The sequence below is a fragment of the Bos javanicus genome, chromosome 13, assembly GCF_032452875.1.
Source record: "Bos javanicus breed banteng chromosome 13, ARS-OSU_banteng_1.0, whole genome shotgun sequence".
Lineage (NCBI taxonomy): Eukaryota > Metazoa > Chordata > Mammalia > Artiodactyla > Bovidae > Bos > Bos javanicus.
Genome location: NC_083880.1, coordinates 62,240,490 through 62,257,848, shown reverse-complemented (window position 1 = coordinate 62,257,848; position 17,359 = coordinate 62,240,490). Strand labels below are relative to the sequence as shown.

The following is a 17,359-nucleotide window of genomic DNA, read 5'->3' as shown; positions in this document are numbered from 1 at the left end:
GGCCAGGAACCGGGCAGCTCTAAGAGCTGAAGACAGTTGCCCTCCAATAGCCAGGACAAAATGAGAGCCCTTCGTCCTGTAGCTTCAAGAAACTGAATTCAGCCAACAACCTGCATAAACTTAGAAGTGGATCTTTCACAAGGACTTCCCTGATGGTTCAGTGGCTAAGACTCCACACCTCCCAAGGCAGGGGGCCTGGGTTCGATCCCTGGTCAGAGAACTAGATCCCACATGTCCCAACTAAAGATCTCAGGTGCTGCAGCTGAGAGTTCACACGCCTCAGCTAAAGATCCCAAATGCCGCAACTAAGACCCAGTATAGCCTAATAAATAAATAAATATTTTTTTTAAAAAAAGAAGTGAATCCTTCCCAATCAAGCCTAGTTGATACTGCAGCCCCAGCTGACTCCTTGATCACAGCCTAGTGAGACCCTGAGCAGAGGAGCCAGCTAAACTCTGCCCAGATTCCTGACCCACTGAAATGGTGAGATAGTAAACGTGGGCTGATTTAAGCCATGAATTCTGTAGAAATACCATTACACAGCAATAGACAGGAAGTCATGCATATGAAATTGTTCAGTGCAAACATGCTGAAATGCTGACAGTGGTTACCTAAGTGTCTAGATCAGGGGTATTTTTTCCCTCGGTCCCAAATAGCCTCTAGTGGGCTTACAATACTCACAGAGCATAATGATGAAAAGTTTTAAAGGACATACAGGATGCAAAAATGCTTATGCAGCCTGCACCCTCTGCCCAGGCTGGGTCCTGGGTCCCACCCTGTGCAGAGGCCAAAGGCTGGGCCCATGACATAGCCTCACCTCCAGTTGAGTTGACCTCACTTTGAAATGTCTTCTCCATCTCAGCCAGGTGTGCCTCAGTGAACAGCTGAGATTCATACTGGAAGTCAGACGTCTGGCTAACAGAGATGGATGGTGCTGGGGAGCTGAGACCCTCTTTGCTCTTCCCGGGTCCACCTGCGAAGGACACCTGGAATGCAGATGATGACAAGAACCAGGCTCTGAGAGGGGTGACTTCCAGAGCCGAACAGCTTTAAGCACATCTATTGAAAGAGAACATCTGTGGGGTACGTAGTGTTATGGTGTGTTACTTACTGATGCAAACAAGTAGGTCTGAGCCACTTTTAGCCCTAAGAAGTCCAAGGAAGGTCTGACTGCATCCCCTGACTCTGGGGAGTTAACTGTTGCTCCTCTTTTACAGATGTGCTGTGATTGAGGCTTAGAGGTTAGTGCCCACAGCCAAGATCCCACCTCACACATCACAGGACTCTAATTTATAAGGTGCTTCAGTTTGGTAACTATATAGTTCCACATCTTCAGTGGTCGGAATTCAAGACCCCAAGGAGTCCAGCTCCATCTTCCACAGCTATCACGATCTTGTCCTGACCAGACCAGACACGCCAGGTCAGATCAGATCACCTGCACACACAGCCCAGCTCACGCAGTCCCTGCCATCAGGGACTCTCAGCTTCTTCCTCCTCCTGCTCACCTTCCCACATCCCCTACCTAGCCTTCCCCAGCCCTCCACGACAGTTCTGCTCTGCAGCCCCTACACGAGACTCATTTTGACACTTAGCACATTGTTTCAGGTTACTGGAGGCTCAGGTCATCAAAGGCTGCCTCTCCCAGAAGACTCCAGGTGTGGACTATGTGATAACCGTTGAGTGTTGCCCACTGAAATACACTGCTCTGGGTGCTGGGCAGTCAAGGAGACATTGGTCCAGAAAGTCAAAGACAAGCAGAGGTTGGATTACTCACTCTCACTATGCCAAGTGCACCAACCACAGAGCTCATCAACCTGCAAATCCAACTGTGAACTTGCCCTCATTCACTCAGGGTCTATGCACATTTGTTGAGTCCCAGACACTGTGAACACACCAGTGAACAGAGTGGAGACCTGCCTTCATGGAGCCCAGCAGACGAGCTGGTTAATTCTCTCACCAGCCATGCAGCCGCCAGATTAGACATCCCAGCACCTCTGCCTCCCTTGCATTCTTACTGACCTTCATATTGCCTCTTACTGTAATCCAGTTCCTACATCTAAACCTTCCCCTCCCCGACCCCTGCCCCAACTTAAGCCCTAGCCTTCTGCTGGGACAAGTGCCGTGCCCTTCCCCAACCGGGACCAGGGTTTGTTCTTCCGTTCCAATCCACTGCCCAACACTGGAGCCAATCTTCTTTCTGGAAGGCAAGTCTGATCATGACTTGACCCCAGCTGACGCTTTCCAGATTACTCCCATCATCCCCATCAACTCCTGAGCATGGCACTCAAAGCCCTTGGCCATGCAGCTCTGACCTGCTTCTAGTTTCATTGCACACACCCCGGTCCAGGCACACCAACTGCTCTCCACCGCCCCACAATCACAGCCAACATTCCACATCTACTCGCGTCTTTCCCTATCTGCGACACAGACCATCAATTCCAGAGGTGAAGTCACACCCATTCTTCAAAGTCTGGCTCAAATGCACCTCCTCTGAGGAGCTCCTCAGTGACTTTCAGGTGAGAGTCATCACCGCCACCTCTGTGCTCCCAAATTCTTTGTTCCTATCTGCCGTGCATACATGACTCCTGTGCGTGCCTGTCCATACATGTAGCAGCAAGGCATGGTGGGAAACATGACGGTAGAGTCCCAGATCTCTGGACTAGGATTCTGCCTGGCTCCCAGGCTCATTTAGTGTGGGCTTATTACCTCACTTCTCTGAGCCACAGAGAGACTCTCTCTCCCTAATACCCACCTTGCAGGGTTGTAGTGAGACAAAATGACATCTGAACACACGTGAAGCCCCACCACATTGTATCACACAATCCATGAGAACTGTTATATCTCTCCATCTCACAGTGAGCTCTTTATTTATTTATTTTTGGCTGCACTGGGTCTTCCCTGCTGCACACGGCCTCTTTGTTTGGGAGCACAGGGGCCTCTCTAGTTGTGGAGCACCAGCCCTTGGGTGCATGGGCTCAGTAGTTGTGACACACAGGTTTAGTTACCCCATGACATATGGGATCTTAGTTCCCCGACCAGGGATCCAACCAACCCACATCCCCTGCACTGAAAGGCGGATTCTTAACCACTATACCCCCAGCGAAGTACCAAAGTGGGCTCTTGGAAGGCCGGGGCATTTTAAATTTATCTTCATTTAATCTACACTAGTTGTCTTTTCCCAGCCCCACGCACACAATGGACACTGCATACTCATCTGACTTGATAATACTCTGTACAGCCCACCCCACCGTTATCGCAACGTGGCTGGACAAAATTAAGTAGAGTCCAAGTAGATACTACAGATCGGTGACCTCAGATTTATTGCATTTGGCCCATGAAGTGCTTCAAAAGGCAAAACCAGCCTACTGCAGCTTAGACTTATCAACATTTTGTAAATACCTAAGCTTGCAACCCCTGGTGCGGAGGCTGATAACCTGATAATCAACAGATGTGGATGCTGTCTGGCAGCTCTGGAATACCCCTCCCATTACCAACTCTGATGATTTGCTTACCTTTCGAGGCAGAGGCTTGTCTCTTAAGTCCTCAGAAGACACAGCTCTTGACCTAGAATAGGGAATCATAGTGGCTTTAACTCTGGTCTTTGTAAGGACCATGCGGAGGCTGACCTAGCTGAATCACAGGAGGATGGAAAAGAAGTTAAGGTCAGGGGAGAAGGTGGCTGCCCCAGGCCTGTGGACCCCCAACTCGCATTTGACAAGCACCCCACGTCCCATTGGGGCTCCTCCAACACAGAGCTTTTCCAGAGCTTATACCTGCAAGCCTTCTTTCCGCTGATGGGAGAGCTGTCTTCCTGATGACCTGAGGCTTCTCAGGTTACTATACTCCTGGCTTCATGCCAGCAGCTTCCTAAAGGGAGTCACCCATTTTACAGAAGTAGAAAAGGCTTAGAAGGTCATGCGGGGGGTCCAACTGTAATCCACAGATTAGGGAAATAATGTCCGAGGAAAGCACGTCTCCAGAGGGTCAAAGGTTTCCATTCATCAAAGGTGGGGCAAGAAGAGCCCCTGACTCTCCACGATGGGCACCCCCACGCCCAGCCCTCGATGTCCTTGGAGGAAGGACTTCTTTAGGGAGCTGACAGGACTCCCTGCACGCAGCATGGGGGCAGGTGCGAGTGCGTGGGAGAGGTCTGTTCCATGGAGCTCTGCTCTGAGAATACAAAGGGCACACCGCCTGGGTCAATGGACCTCCACAGAGGGTGGTAGACAGTGTTGTGTTAGGGTTATTAGGAGCATCCATCCACCCCATCAGCAAGTACCACCAGCAGGAATCAAGGGGGCACTTCAGGACGGCAGGGGGATAGCCAGGAAAGAGATGAGTCCCAGACAAGCTCGGGGGACACAGCAAATGAGTCAGTTTGGCTAGACAAAGGCCTCCTGGGTGGGAGGGGAGGAATAGTGCAAGAGGAAGGAGGAGAAAAATGGAAGCAGAATCTTAAATACCTTCACCAGGAAGTCTGAACAGGACAAAGGGCAGTTATGAAAACTCACCAGCATACGATGTGGGGAGTGAGAAGGAGGAAGACTAGATGACCGTCCAATGGTGTCCTAACCTAAACCGTGTCTCGGTGACAGCCCAGATATAAGGACCGAAGGGGAGAGAAGAGCCAAAGGAAAGGAGACTTGGAAGCCAGGAACCAAGTAACTGAGGGAAATGCCAGAAACATTTCCAGGAAAGGAAATAATGAGGGAAAGTGGTTTAATGCACGTGATGCTGGGCTATATGATTAGAAATAAAAAGCAAGTTCCTAGAAATATGGGGACTGAAAAATGGCTACACTGAGGGGATAGAGAGAGCAGGAAAAACACACAAAAGGCAGGGTGAGTCAACTCAAGTCTGGGATGCTCCAGAGTGAGCCACGGTGATAAGGAAGGACACTGAACACGGCGATGCAAGGTCACCAGTGAGAAAGCTGCAGAGGTGTATTCATGAGTCCATTTCTGTTAAGAATATTCCATGGAGGTGTTGGCACATGCCTAGAGAGAGAGCCTGGAAAAATATACTCCAGAGGTAATGGCAGCTATTTCTGGCAGGTGAGATCAAAGAGAATGTCTACAGTATAAAACCATGCGTTTCTCTTTATTTTTTAATTCAGAAAAGATTCATGGTAATCTTGAAGATTTAAAGAGTGAATGGTGGGTACAATTTAGTCATCTGTGAAAGCTCACAGGAATGCTGGCGGCAGCGTCGTTCACAGCATCAGGTACGGCGGACGCCTCTCAGTAGACGAATGCTGAGTAAGTCAGTGCGCCTGCACTCAGGACGCCACCCAAGGAGCCAAAGGATGAACCAGACCTTCAGCAGACGACCAGGGGGAGTTTCCAGGAGACACTCAAAAGAAGAGTGCACAGAATGAGGCCAATATTTACAAAAGGATGATGAATAGGTGCGTGCTGATACATAGAATGTGCGTGTACACATACACACATCTGTAAAGAGGTCTCCCCTAAGTTACGGGGCCAAGGGCAAAAGAATACTGGTCCACACAGCAAGTCTAGTTGCTTAAAATGTTCATAGATCAATATACTGTTAAATAAAACACATTCTATTCACGTGCCTCCACAAATACTTTTCATAACGACCTGGAAGGCCTCCAAGCCCTCTGTCCTGCTGCCCTCTCATTCCTGCCGGTGGGGGGGGGGGGGGGGGGCGGAGCTTGTAAATGCTGGCATGTGGATGGCCACCGTCACCCGTACACCCACACATCCCATGCCTCCACGGCTCCGTGGCCACCGCAAGCCTAGGCAGGACTGCCCTCAAGGCATGCACTGAGCGACTTCCCTGGTGGTCCAACGGTTAGGACTCCGCACATCCAACTGCAGGGGATGCAGGTTCCATCCCCGGTTGGAGAACTAAGATCTCATATGCTGCAAGGAACAGCCAAAAAATAAAAAGAATTTTTTAAAAAGGTTTTAATGATGCACTAAGGAATAGGCCCCCAGACTCTGGAATCAGGTTCAAAGGGATTTGGGCAGGTAATTCCAATATTGAGAGCAGTGCGGGAAGAGGGGCAGTGCACCAGCAGGGCTGACCAGCCATCCTCTTAGCCCCTGGGACCTCCCTCATCTAGTACAAAGGGACATGGTCAGACAGGGGACAGAGTAGGTTGCCTGGCTCAGAACAGGGGCCTTTCTGGCCTGGGTCTAAGGGGCTCCTGTACTGTTAGTACACACAAAACTATCAGCATCATGGAGAGTAGGGGTCCAGTGTGGCAAAAAAGGTGGGCCAGGAATAAAGGAATACAAAAAGTCTGCACTAAGAGAAGGCGCATGTATCATCCCGTTTATATTAAAAAGGCAAGCATGGGTTTCTCTTTTGCTTTAAAGTCTGGGTTAACAAGTAACTAAAGTCAACATCACTCATGAGGGAGCCAAAGGCCATGCCTCACGGTGTGCTGGACTCTGGACCACTGCTTCTGCACTACAAACCCATAACCTGACAATCCCAAATTGAAGGACGTTCTACTAAGTAAGTGGGCTTCACTCTTAAAAATCTTAGTGTCATGAAGGACAAAGATTAAAGGACATCAAAGGTGGCTGCAGAGAGGTAACAACTAAAGGCAATGTGTGATCTGAACTGGATCCTAGACTCGGGAAGCAAAAGGTCTCAGGGCCATTAGGACCATCAGTGAAATTTAAACATGCCTTTACATTTTTAGGTGATATTGATGTTGTTTCCTACTTATTAGAACTGGGCAAAGGGGAGTTCTTTATACTATTCTTAAAACTACTTAAAATTTTATTATTTCAAAACTATAAGTTTTATGAGAGAAATATGAGTTTAACCAGAAGAGCGGAGCTGTTTGTGTTCAAGGACTGAGGCCACAAAAGGGAAAAAATACTTGTGGAGGACAATTAATGATACCCAAGAGCAAAGCACAAGAAGCAGAGAGAAGTACTGGCAGGAAAAGAGGATTCAGCGGGAGAGTTAAATACCCATGTAGGATGAGAGCAGATGAGAGGAAGGAGGCTGGGGTTGGGGGCGCTGGGTGGGGTGCTACAAACCTGGAAGCAAGAGTGGGAGCTTAGAACTGCCACTAGGGGAGCAGGCGGGCAATTGGAGAATAACTGGTTTGCTGTTTGTAAGCATCTGTAGCAGCATGTGACTGAAGACCAAGTGCAGCTGAGAGCGGCTCAGCTCTCCTGTCTGGCCTTGAGTCTCAGAACTGACTCATCAGAAACGACCCTGATGCTGGCAAAGATTGAAGGCAGGAAAAGGGGACAACAGAGGATGAGATGGTTGGATGGCATCACCGACTGGATGGTCAGGAGTTTGGGCAAGCTCCGGGAGATGGTGAAGGACAGGGAAGCCTGGTGTGCTGCAGTCCATAGGGTGACAGAGCTGGACACAACTGAACGACTGAATCCTGGATCTTAGGGCCCAGGGGTCCAGTGTTTTAGAGACTAACCCCAGACTCTCACTCACCCTGACCCAATCTGCTCTCCCCAGTTAATACTGCTCGTTGTATTTAACGGAGACTTATTGGCTTTCAACTTCCTCCTCGACTGAGACATCTTGGCAGCCACCCCCAAGTCCAGAGTGGCTCCTCTGTGAAGTCGCTGTGGAACTCCGAGGGCCTCCACAGACTGCGGGGCCAGTTGGCCACACTTAGAACCAGGAAAATGAGATAGAATTCCACACAGAGAACACAAAATGGAACATCAGAATCCATCCCACAAACCGTTACCACGCGGCCATTTTTCATCCAATCTGAGACATTCTTGTTATTGATGAAGTTGAACGAGAGCAGACAGCCAACAGGAGGAGCTCCAGTACTTGGAGCCAGAACAAATATGAGTGGAGGACAATCCACAGGACAAAGGCAGCACGGAGAACCCACCTGCCATGGAAACCATGGAAAATGCCAGCAAGTCTAATGATAAATGCAGAAGGCCAACTGGCCCCACAGTTGGGGGACAGGAGAAGGCACAGCAGCCCCTAACATGAGCTGCACAAGCTCCAGGTCTTCATCTGGCTGCACTGGGTCTCAGCTGCAGATGCGGGATCGTCACTGCCACTGGTGGGTCTTTTGTTGCAGCGTACCAACTCTAGTCGTGGCTCGAGGGCTCCAGTTACCGTAGCTCAAGGGCTCCAGGAGTTGAGGCTCGTGGGTTGAGTTGTTCTGTGGCAGGTGGGATCTTAGTTCCCCAACCAGGGACTGAACCTCTGTCCCCTGCACTGCATGGAGGATTCTTAACCACTGGACCACCAGGGAAATCCTGAGCTCCAAAACAGAGGAAGGTGACAAGAGAACTGTGTGTAACACGAGGGTCTTATAAACCCAGACTTCATGGCAGGCCTGGACTTGAGGCAGCACTGTTCAGTCTTAACCCTGGCACAATTCAGCAGCGTCAGTTGGTCAAAGGTAAATCTCTTGGGGGAGAATTCAACCAGGGACATGGATTCCACACTGAGTCACATTTCATGATCACCTAGATGTTACCAAAATGTTAACTGACCACTAAGCCAAGACCCCCCTCCCCAGATCTTCACCACATAGAGACTACCCACAGACAGAAAAAAATTCCTGCTCCCATTTCATCAACAGTGAAGACAAAAGATTTCATCATATTGTAAAACATGAGAAGTAGAGTGGCTCAATGAAATGTCATAAAAGATGCAGGTCTTTTAAACCAGTTTTATTAAACTAGGTATTAATAAACTAGAAGGGTTTATTTAAAATTAAAAAAAAAAAACAAAGCTGATGATGCTACAGTTGACTGTTCCCCACTGTTTCTTTGACTTGAAGCTTTCATTTTCCAATCCAATGTTATCATTTCTACTTACAGCTGTCCATGTTTATCCACATTTTTTACATAAGTCTAAAACACGCTAGATTCATTCACAATAAATATCATTTTCCTTCCCAAACAAGAAACATCCGAACAGGGAAATTAAGATGTATTCCATTTTTTAGGTAAGAAAAACTTCAGAAAACCCCCACCTAAAAAGAAAAAAATCATGATAATCAATAACTCATTTAAAAACAGAAGCAGGAGGAAAGGTGTTGAAGGAAAAAAAAGTCTCCTAGACAAAACCTCTGTACAAAACAATCCTGGAGAAAGTGCAAAGTCCTACTCAATGCCTACAAGTTCGGGCATCACTTGCCAATGCCAAGGAGACCCTACTCTGCTCCCTAACAGTGGAGTTGGGATGGGTGCTGCTGGAAGGCTTCAAGGGCACTCAAGGACATGGCTGACTCATCCAGGGAAGGTGGCCCCGCTCTGCTCAGAAGTGGTACCAACTCTGCTCTCTTCAGCTTTACCACTGCGATTTTTAAAATGTCGAGAATTGTATCCTGGGACCTCCCTGGGGGTCCAGTGGTTCAGACTCCACATTTCCAATGCAGGGGGCTCAGGTTCAATCCCAGGTCAGGGAACTACGATCCCTCATGATTCACAGTGTGGCCCCCCAAATTTTTTTTAATTTTAAAAAGTTGTATCCTAACATACTTTTTTTTAAAAATTTATTCCTTAATAAAGTTAACAAAAGTGAAAACTTGTATCCTCAGCTTTATAAAATGTACCAAAAATTTTAAGGTGCAACTTGATGCTAAGGAGAGGCTTTTTCCTTTTCAAAATCAAATAAACAAGACAGAAGCCAGTAACCGCTGGGAACTGCAGGGGACCCAGATTAATGAATGTTAAGATTACACCTTCAGTTGAGACCAACAACTCAGCTCACATGTCACTTAAAACAATGCTCTTCCCACCACACCCCACCGCCAGAGAGAATTCACAGTTCAAATACCAAAGATTTCAAAATACCATGCATGATTCAAGAAAACAGTAGCTTCTTGGGGTGTTTTAGTATCTACTTACCCACTTCCTTCCAAAAAAGAATGAAAAACAAAAATTGAGTCAAGAGAGCTACAGATGTTCGGGGAATTTGTTTTAAAATAACTTTATTTCGTTCAACGTATTTGTTTCTTCTCTCCGCCTTTAAAATTAGTAGGGAGGGAGGGGCACACACAGGGGCAAGCTGGGATTCGCCTACGGCTACCTGTAAAAAAAAGTTTATTCCATTCTTCTTGGTAGCGTTTAAATTTCAAAGTAAAAACAGCAGTCATATATAATTACACATATTTAACTCACATTATTTTGTAGAAAAACACATAAAATACAAAAAAAAAAAAAAGGCAATATCAGGTGAGAAACCTTTAGAATGCAAAAAACCCAGATGACCCTGAGGTACGCTGGATCTTAAAATCATTAGAACTACTCCAAAATATATAAATGAGCCCGATCAGGAGAAATGTAAAATAAGAATGTGACAAAGTAACTGTGAAGCAAGCAAGAGAGGAAAGAAATCTGAAGGTCACTCAAGATTAGACAAGGATAAACCATGACAGATCTGGTGGGAGCAATACATTTCTATTCCTGCACTAAATGGCGGGCCAGGAAAGGCCATATTAGCAAAGCTCTCCCTGCAGCTTGCAGCCTATGGGGGGAGGGCGGGGGCAGCAGAGAGCCAAACTCACGTGTTGAGCCACTTTTTATTTCACCCGTCAAAATCTCTTCTTTCAGGGTCGAAAACTTTTATTAAAACACAAAAGGATGTACACTTTACAAACCATTTCATTGTCAGTGCGAGTTTTTTCAAAATTTCACACACAAAATGTCACCGATGCTGAAAAACATTGTGCTTTTTTTTGAACCAAAATTGTTTAACTGATGAAACCTGGCCTCCAGAGGCAACAGTTGCTGGAACTGGGCACTCTCCCACTCTTGCTGGCTCTGGTATCCTGCTGGCTTCTACAGATCCAAGTAATTTTTCCTGGCTCAGAAGGGATCCCAGGGAAAAAATCCTCACTCATCTCCTAACTGAGGCAAAGAAAAGCTCCGCAGACCATGCAGGGCCTGGAGGAGGACACTGGTCTCAACTCCTGGCCCTTGGCCTCCTGATCACAGTACTTCTCCTTCGTTCCTCTTGATAAAGGTCAGAAAAGGGCTCCAGTCACATATTCCCTTTATATATTCAGTCCCCCCACTTGCATGCTTGAGCCTGGCTTAATTTTATAATAGTCTACACTGCAGTTTGTGAATCATCCATGAAGGTTGTCTTAGAAACCCATCTTTGTCCCTGCTGGAAACTAGTAAGAGCCATAAAGACAGCTTTGTTAAGACCTAGCCTGGTGGACTGAACCTCACTAGCGGCTTCCCAAATCTCATTCTCCCACTAGAAATGAAAATTAAAGACATCAGCAAATACAGTAAACTGCTCTTTCTCCTCTCCTTCATACCTGCATCCACCCTATCCTCACCAATTCCTACAGACTGAAAAATATTCAGTCGTCCAGGAAGAAGGGAAAAATTTTTTTTGAATTTTTAAGGTAAGATGTCTTACAGAATATCAAACAGCTAACAGATCACTCTGTAATTCTAAGTCTCTCAATACCATTTCTGAAGTTCTAGGCTTTGATGGCTAACTTGCTTTGCTCTTCCTATGATCACAAGATAAAGATCTCTCTTTTTTTTTTCTCATCCTACCCCCAGAAACATGTTTGTGAAGGCTATGTTCATTTTACATTTCAGAACCTCGGAGCCTCCAATTCAAAAGAAATATAGGTTATTTTAATTTTTTAAATTTCTTTATGTATATATACATAGTCCTGGAATAAGGGCCCAGAATTCCAACTCTAAGGTTAGACCTCCTTATCTAGATAATGAATTTAGTGAAGCAACCTGACCACAACCTCAACAGAAAGCTGTGCGCTAGGCTAAGGTAACACTGCTTTCCAATTCAGAAAAGGGAAACAGACCTTCACAAATTTTAGCTACTTAACAATCTGGCTGAAGGCATGTGCGGTAACGGTCAAGTTCAGGGTAAAAGCACAGAATACTTCTGTGGGCTTTCCTTCAGAAAAGGACTCTGCGTACTCAAGTCTCAGACGTGAAAACTGACAAAAGAGCAGCAAGTGTCAGAAATACACATGAACTCATCAGGTTTTAAAACGTTGTAACTGGAATGTATGAATTCAAAACTACAATATAGGCCTGATTTTAAATCAATGGCAACAGTGCCAGACCAGCAAAATGACTGGTGATTCAGGAACACTGACCACAGACAGGCTCAGGCTCAGCTTGGCTCAAAGCAATCACTTCCACTCTGCTGACAGCAGTCAGATTTGGGTCACCCACATACCAGCTAGCTAATCTGATCAAGCTGATCAGGCCTAAAGCTGAGGTTTTGTTTGTAGACTATGCTGAACTATGGGTAACCATCAGAAAAGGAGTTCTTCATACCAAATCTCATAAAACAATCCTTAAAGAAAAATTTCCCTAGACTTATCTTGGTTATAGCAAAAGGAAACGGCTTCCTTTCCAACACCTTATTATATCCTAAAGAAAACACTTATCTTTAAATCAATGAATCTGAATTACTGAATCACCGAATCTTCATTCAAAAGAAGAAGGTGAAAGGTGTGTTTAGACCATTATTTCACTTGGGGGGAAAAAGGGATGAAAATGATAGTCCCAAAAGAAAGGAGCTGCACTCATCAATCGCCCAAGCTGAAAAAAAAAATTAGTACTTGTTACATATAATTTTACAAAATACTCAAAGCCTATCTGAAGAATCGCCTGCCTGAATTCTCAGGATACAAAACCCCTGGCCTAAGCTTTTCTGATCCATAAGCTTCAAACTGGATCTGAAGAACCAAGCAGTGCTTTCTAATGCTGTGGTTACCTTTTCTGGTTCTCAGCTCATTCTGATGCCAGCAAGCACCAGGTGAGGGAGGCGCTGCAGTCACCATTGTCATCCTTGTTTTGCAAGTCAGAACAAGCGATCAATTATTAATAACGTAAAAGTCACAAAGCTAGAAGCAATCTACAAGAACTCTAACCTGACACCCCCTGCCAGCTACATTTGCGCTCACAGAGATAAGTGTTACGACCAAAATTAGCTCTGAAGACTACATTAAACCAGGTCATCTGAGGCACATAGTAAAATGCAAATTTCTAATCGCCTAACTCAGAATCTCTGCCAACTGGACTTCAGAAATTTTATGTCAGTCAAGTTTCACAGGTGATTTCTGAAACCCATCAGTCTGAGGACCACCAGCACGAGTGAATCCTAAATCCAAATCCAGCCATCTGTTTACCTATCCCGCACACAACACAGGCCTTGCCAAGCAAACCAAGCAGCTTATTCAAGATCACAGCACCCATGACCTAACCTAAATGAGACCCATTTCAATACTACATGCCTCAGCCGAAATACCCAGGCCAATGGACTTACTAGGTCAGAAGTACACACAGTATCAGCTTCACTCTTTCCAAGGTAACTTCTCAGCTGACAATACTCAACATTTTATTCACAAACTCCATGCACTCCTGGACGTATCTTCTTATAGATTATCAACACACATGGTATCCAATCCCTTCTGAAGGTGTGTAACATTTCAGTGAAGGCATCATACTGTTAACTTCTACAGGAAGTAACATGGAAGTAATTCTAGTGAAAATCATGAAGTTTGGTTTACAAATCATCCATAACTGTGGTCGGTACCCTAAAAATCATACTGAAAACTACCTTCTGCCCATTTAACTTTTATTTCATACTGAAAATAGCAGCACCTCACCTTCTGAACTCATTTCTTAGAGTATAGAATTTTTAAAGATGATTTCGGATTGTTACAGATTGGCTGTGTTTACTGACTTTGAAACACACTTTCAGGGGAAAAAATAAAACAGTACTGCCCCATGGTATCCACCAAGCTTGTCCTGTAGATTTTCTCTGAAGGAAACAGCCTGAAGTGGCTCCATGGCATTGAGGCCAAGCCCTGCACTTCTGAAAGCCCTCCCACAGTAACACAAAAGTGAGGAAATGTCAGGAGGCTTAGAAGCATACTGTTTGAATGGAGAAAAAAGAAACGGCCTTAGAAATAAGCACGTCTGAAAAAAACAGTGAAGGATTTCAAAAGATCAGCCCTAATTTAAGGAAGATGCATGGCTACCTTATCATTTGAACCTAAAAGAATATACCCAGGGCAAGACAAATTTCAGAAGACATGACACTCTTGAAATACAGAATTTTATTTAGAAACTGTTTAAAAGTAGAAAAAAACCCTGTCAAGAAAGACCAGGTGGAAAATGGGTTCCCAACAAAATGGAATTTTAGGGCAACAGAAGTCGAAAAGGCCACAAAAGAGAAACAGCACCACTGCTGTTTGAACAGCGGCTAGCTACTTGCATTTTTTGGCATTGTTAATCACTGAATCTGGGTTTTCCTCTGAATTCCACACAGAGCATGCACTACACAACAATTTTATCATAAAATACCTGCTTGCTACACACATTTCAGGACAAGCTACCACCAGAAACAAATCAATACAAATACATCAGGGGCTGAACAATCTCAGTAGTGGGTGACACACACGTTGCAGAATTCTGCCAAACAAAGGAAATGAGTCGGCTGTGAGCAAAGCAAATGAGGGAGCTAAGGAATGAAATATTTTAAATATTAATAATTAATTCAGACATGGTACTATATTTTCTGCAAAAGAAAATTAACATTTAGTAACACACTAACATTTTTATCTCCAAAGAGATTAGTGCACTGGCAAAGTATTCCGATAACAGTGGAGGGCTGTGGACAGCAGGTACCGAAAACACCCAGCCTTGCAGATCCCAAGGGAGTGGTGGCCTTCACTGATCACTCCCTTTGCCAGAGGTCCAAAAAGAACTTGCAGTATGATCACCTGCCTGCTGAACTTCCACTCTAAGCAGCAAATTTTAAGGAGCCAAAGAGGAGTCCCCAGTGGGCAAGGGGAGCAGAGAAGAGGAACATGTTAAATGTAAACTTAAAAGACAGTAAAACGGGACACAGCCCCCATTCAAATCCCAGAGATGTGGGCAAGTCCCTAAAAGCAGTTGTTAGGTTTAAAAACTGGACACACCTCATTTCAAAAAAAAAAAAAAACACGCACAGTACACAGAATTATCAGGGATAACTGGAAAATCACCAGAGAAATGTTCAATGAAAATCAAGCTCTTTGACTCAGACCTCTCAGGCCTGAAACACACCCTCTATTCATCCAGGCAACAATGCCTCTTGCTTCTTAACAGGCATGCTATTGGTCAAGGACATCAAAATGGCTTACAAAATAACTTTTCAAATTTTGCTTTTGGGCCAACGTCTGGGCTTATGAGGATCAAGCAGTCCTGCGAAGGCTGGGAACAGCAGGTCCCAAAGGCTCCAGGTTCCAGCCCTTCCTTCCCAGACACAATGTCAAACACACATTTTATATTTTGAAATATGGAAGCATCTTTTAAATACTCTTAAGGCATTTATTTATTAAAACGTTCTCTGCCAAGATTTCACATTAACTTAAAATTCAAATCAGTCTTTACATTTCTCTACTGAGGTCTCCACCTTCTCCAGCTATCAGTGCTACCGGCATCCACAAAGCGAGCCCATGGTCAGCCTCTTTGTTCCCTGGGTGAACAACTAGATGTTAATACTGCTCTGCTACAAGGTAAACGCTCCTAACTCAAACTTATTGGAAAAGGAGTGAAACTTCTGCAAAGTGCACTTTTAGAAGAGGTACTTTTGCTTATGAAAAGAAACCAGTGAGTCCTCTAAGAATAATAAAAGGGAGTATTTTACAGTTAAGCACATGATTTGGAGTGAAGAATTCAGATGTTGCTCGGCTGGTCCAGGCTATTAATACTCTTCCTGTTCCTCCTGTGGGCCCCCTTCATCAGGTATCACGAAGCCTTCCTGAAATGGGAAGATGGGAGGGGAAAGCTATTATTCAACGCTGAATGAAAGACCAGTTTCTACTGTGGGTTCCCTTTCCTCATATTTAAAGCCTCTCAAAGTCAACGGTTCTTCCTGTCTCTACCACACACTTGGCATTGAATGGCACAAGACCAAGTGACTGCTTTTCTATTAGTTAGGCAGTGGAACCACATCGCACAGAAGGACAAAACTGAGCACAAACTCACCCGCACACTGTTCAGGGTGATGGATGTGTCCACTGTCTTGATGATGGCAATGATGTCATACATCAAGTTGTCGTTAAACCAACCGAACCTCAATAAAGCTATTTAAGAAAACTGACCCTCAAAAATCCCTGAAGTCACCGTAATAGTACCAGATCATCTCCTCTCAATAACCTGTCCACATTGCCAGCTTTTCCTTCGTGCCTTCTTTTGACTGCACTTAGGTACCTGCATCCCCTTTAGGAGAAGGGGACGACAGAGGATGAGATGGTGGATGGCATCACTGACACAATGGACATGAATCTGAGCAAGCTCCAGGAGATGATGAAAGACAGGGAAGCCTGGTGTGCTGCAGTCCACGGGGTCGCAAAGAGTCGGACACGACTGAGTGACTGAACAAGAAGGAACCTGCATACTACTGCAGGTGCTGTGGGTGGTCTGTTTACCCACAACTAACTAGGCTGACCAAACATGAGAGGCATGGGAAACCTCGGATGTGTGGCTCCCACCTCACACTCACTCCAGACATCTGGTATGACCTAATGGCTGCTGCTGCTGCTGCTAAGTCGCTTCAGTCGTGTCCGACTCTGTGCGACCCCATAGACAGCAGCCCACCAGGTTCCCCCATCCATGGGATTCTCCAGGCAAGAACACTGGAGTGGGTTGCCATTTCCTTCTCCAATGCCTGAAAGTGAAAAGTGAAAGTAAAGTTGCTCAGTCCTGTCCATCTCCTAGGGACCCCATGGACTGCAGCCTACCAGGCTCCTCTGTCCATGGGATTTGCCAGCCAAGAGTAGTGGAGTGGGATGCCATTGCCTTCTTAAAACACTTAGACTCCCCCTTCACCCACCATCTATTGTTTAAACTAAACCTCTATGGCTAAATTTACTCAACATATGACTCCACTAAAACAATACTCGGACTAAACCCAAAGACACCTGTATCTTCATTAACTCTGTCTGCATTATCTGGTATATAGCAAGCCTGAAACACAGGTTTATTGAACAAATTATCAACTTTTCAGTCATCAGTCTTAACACCCCCAAATTCACTTAATACGTTTAGAGGATAGTGCTAATAACATTAATGTTACCTTATATTTGTATATGGCCACATACTGTGAAACACTTAGACAAGACACATACTATAGCTTGACCCTCAAGACCCTGCTGGGCATGGCAGAATTATTAATAATTATAGCCATTAAACAGTGGACAGAGCAAAATGTCAAATCCTAAATCCAGGGAAAATGAGTTTTCCCTATTCAGCTGCCGAATACACATGACACCCAAGAGATCTGACCACAAGACAGTGTGGAGAAATGGGAAGCGGGCACACTCCAGCATGGGAGGAAAAAGGCACCTCTCACAGCTGTGGGCAGCAGACCTCAA

General features: G+C 45.4%; 2 protein-coding genes across 4 annotated transcripts in view; both read right to left on the bottom strand.

Annotated features, from left to right (window-relative positions):
• Window positions 1–8,590, bottom strand: part of EFCAB8 (EF-hand calcium binding domain 8) — a 52,723-nt gene extending 44,133 nt beyond the window's left edge. Inside the window, exons 1-3 of one of the 2 annotated variants that reach the window (XM_061437261.1) lie at window positions 7,447–8,590; window positions 3,513–3,564; window positions 818–986 (exon numbers count right to left, since the gene is read on the bottom strand). In XM_061437261.1, the coding sequence (XP_061293245.1) occupies window positions 818–986; window positions 3,513–3,564; window positions 7,447–7,535 (310 nt within the window). In that variant the 5' untranslated portion in view covers window positions 7,536–8,590. The remainder of the gene's footprint in view (window positions 1–817; window positions 987–3,512; window positions 3,565–7,446) is intronic. The other variant, XM_061437262.1, reaches the window with a different exon arrangement.
• Window positions 8,591–14,041: 5,451 nt separating this feature from the next.
• MAPRE1 (microtubule associated protein RP/EB family member 1) overlaps window positions 14,042–17,359 on the bottom strand; it is a 28,048-nt gene continuing 24,730 nt past the window's right edge. For both annotated transcript variants that reach the window (XM_061437264.1, XM_061437263.1), the window contains exon 7: window positions 14,042–15,744. In XM_061437264.1, coding sequence (XP_061293248.1) covers window positions 15,688–15,744 — 57 coding nt within the window. In that variant the 3' untranslated portion in view covers window positions 14,042–15,687. The remainder of the gene's footprint in view (window positions 15,745–17,359) is intronic.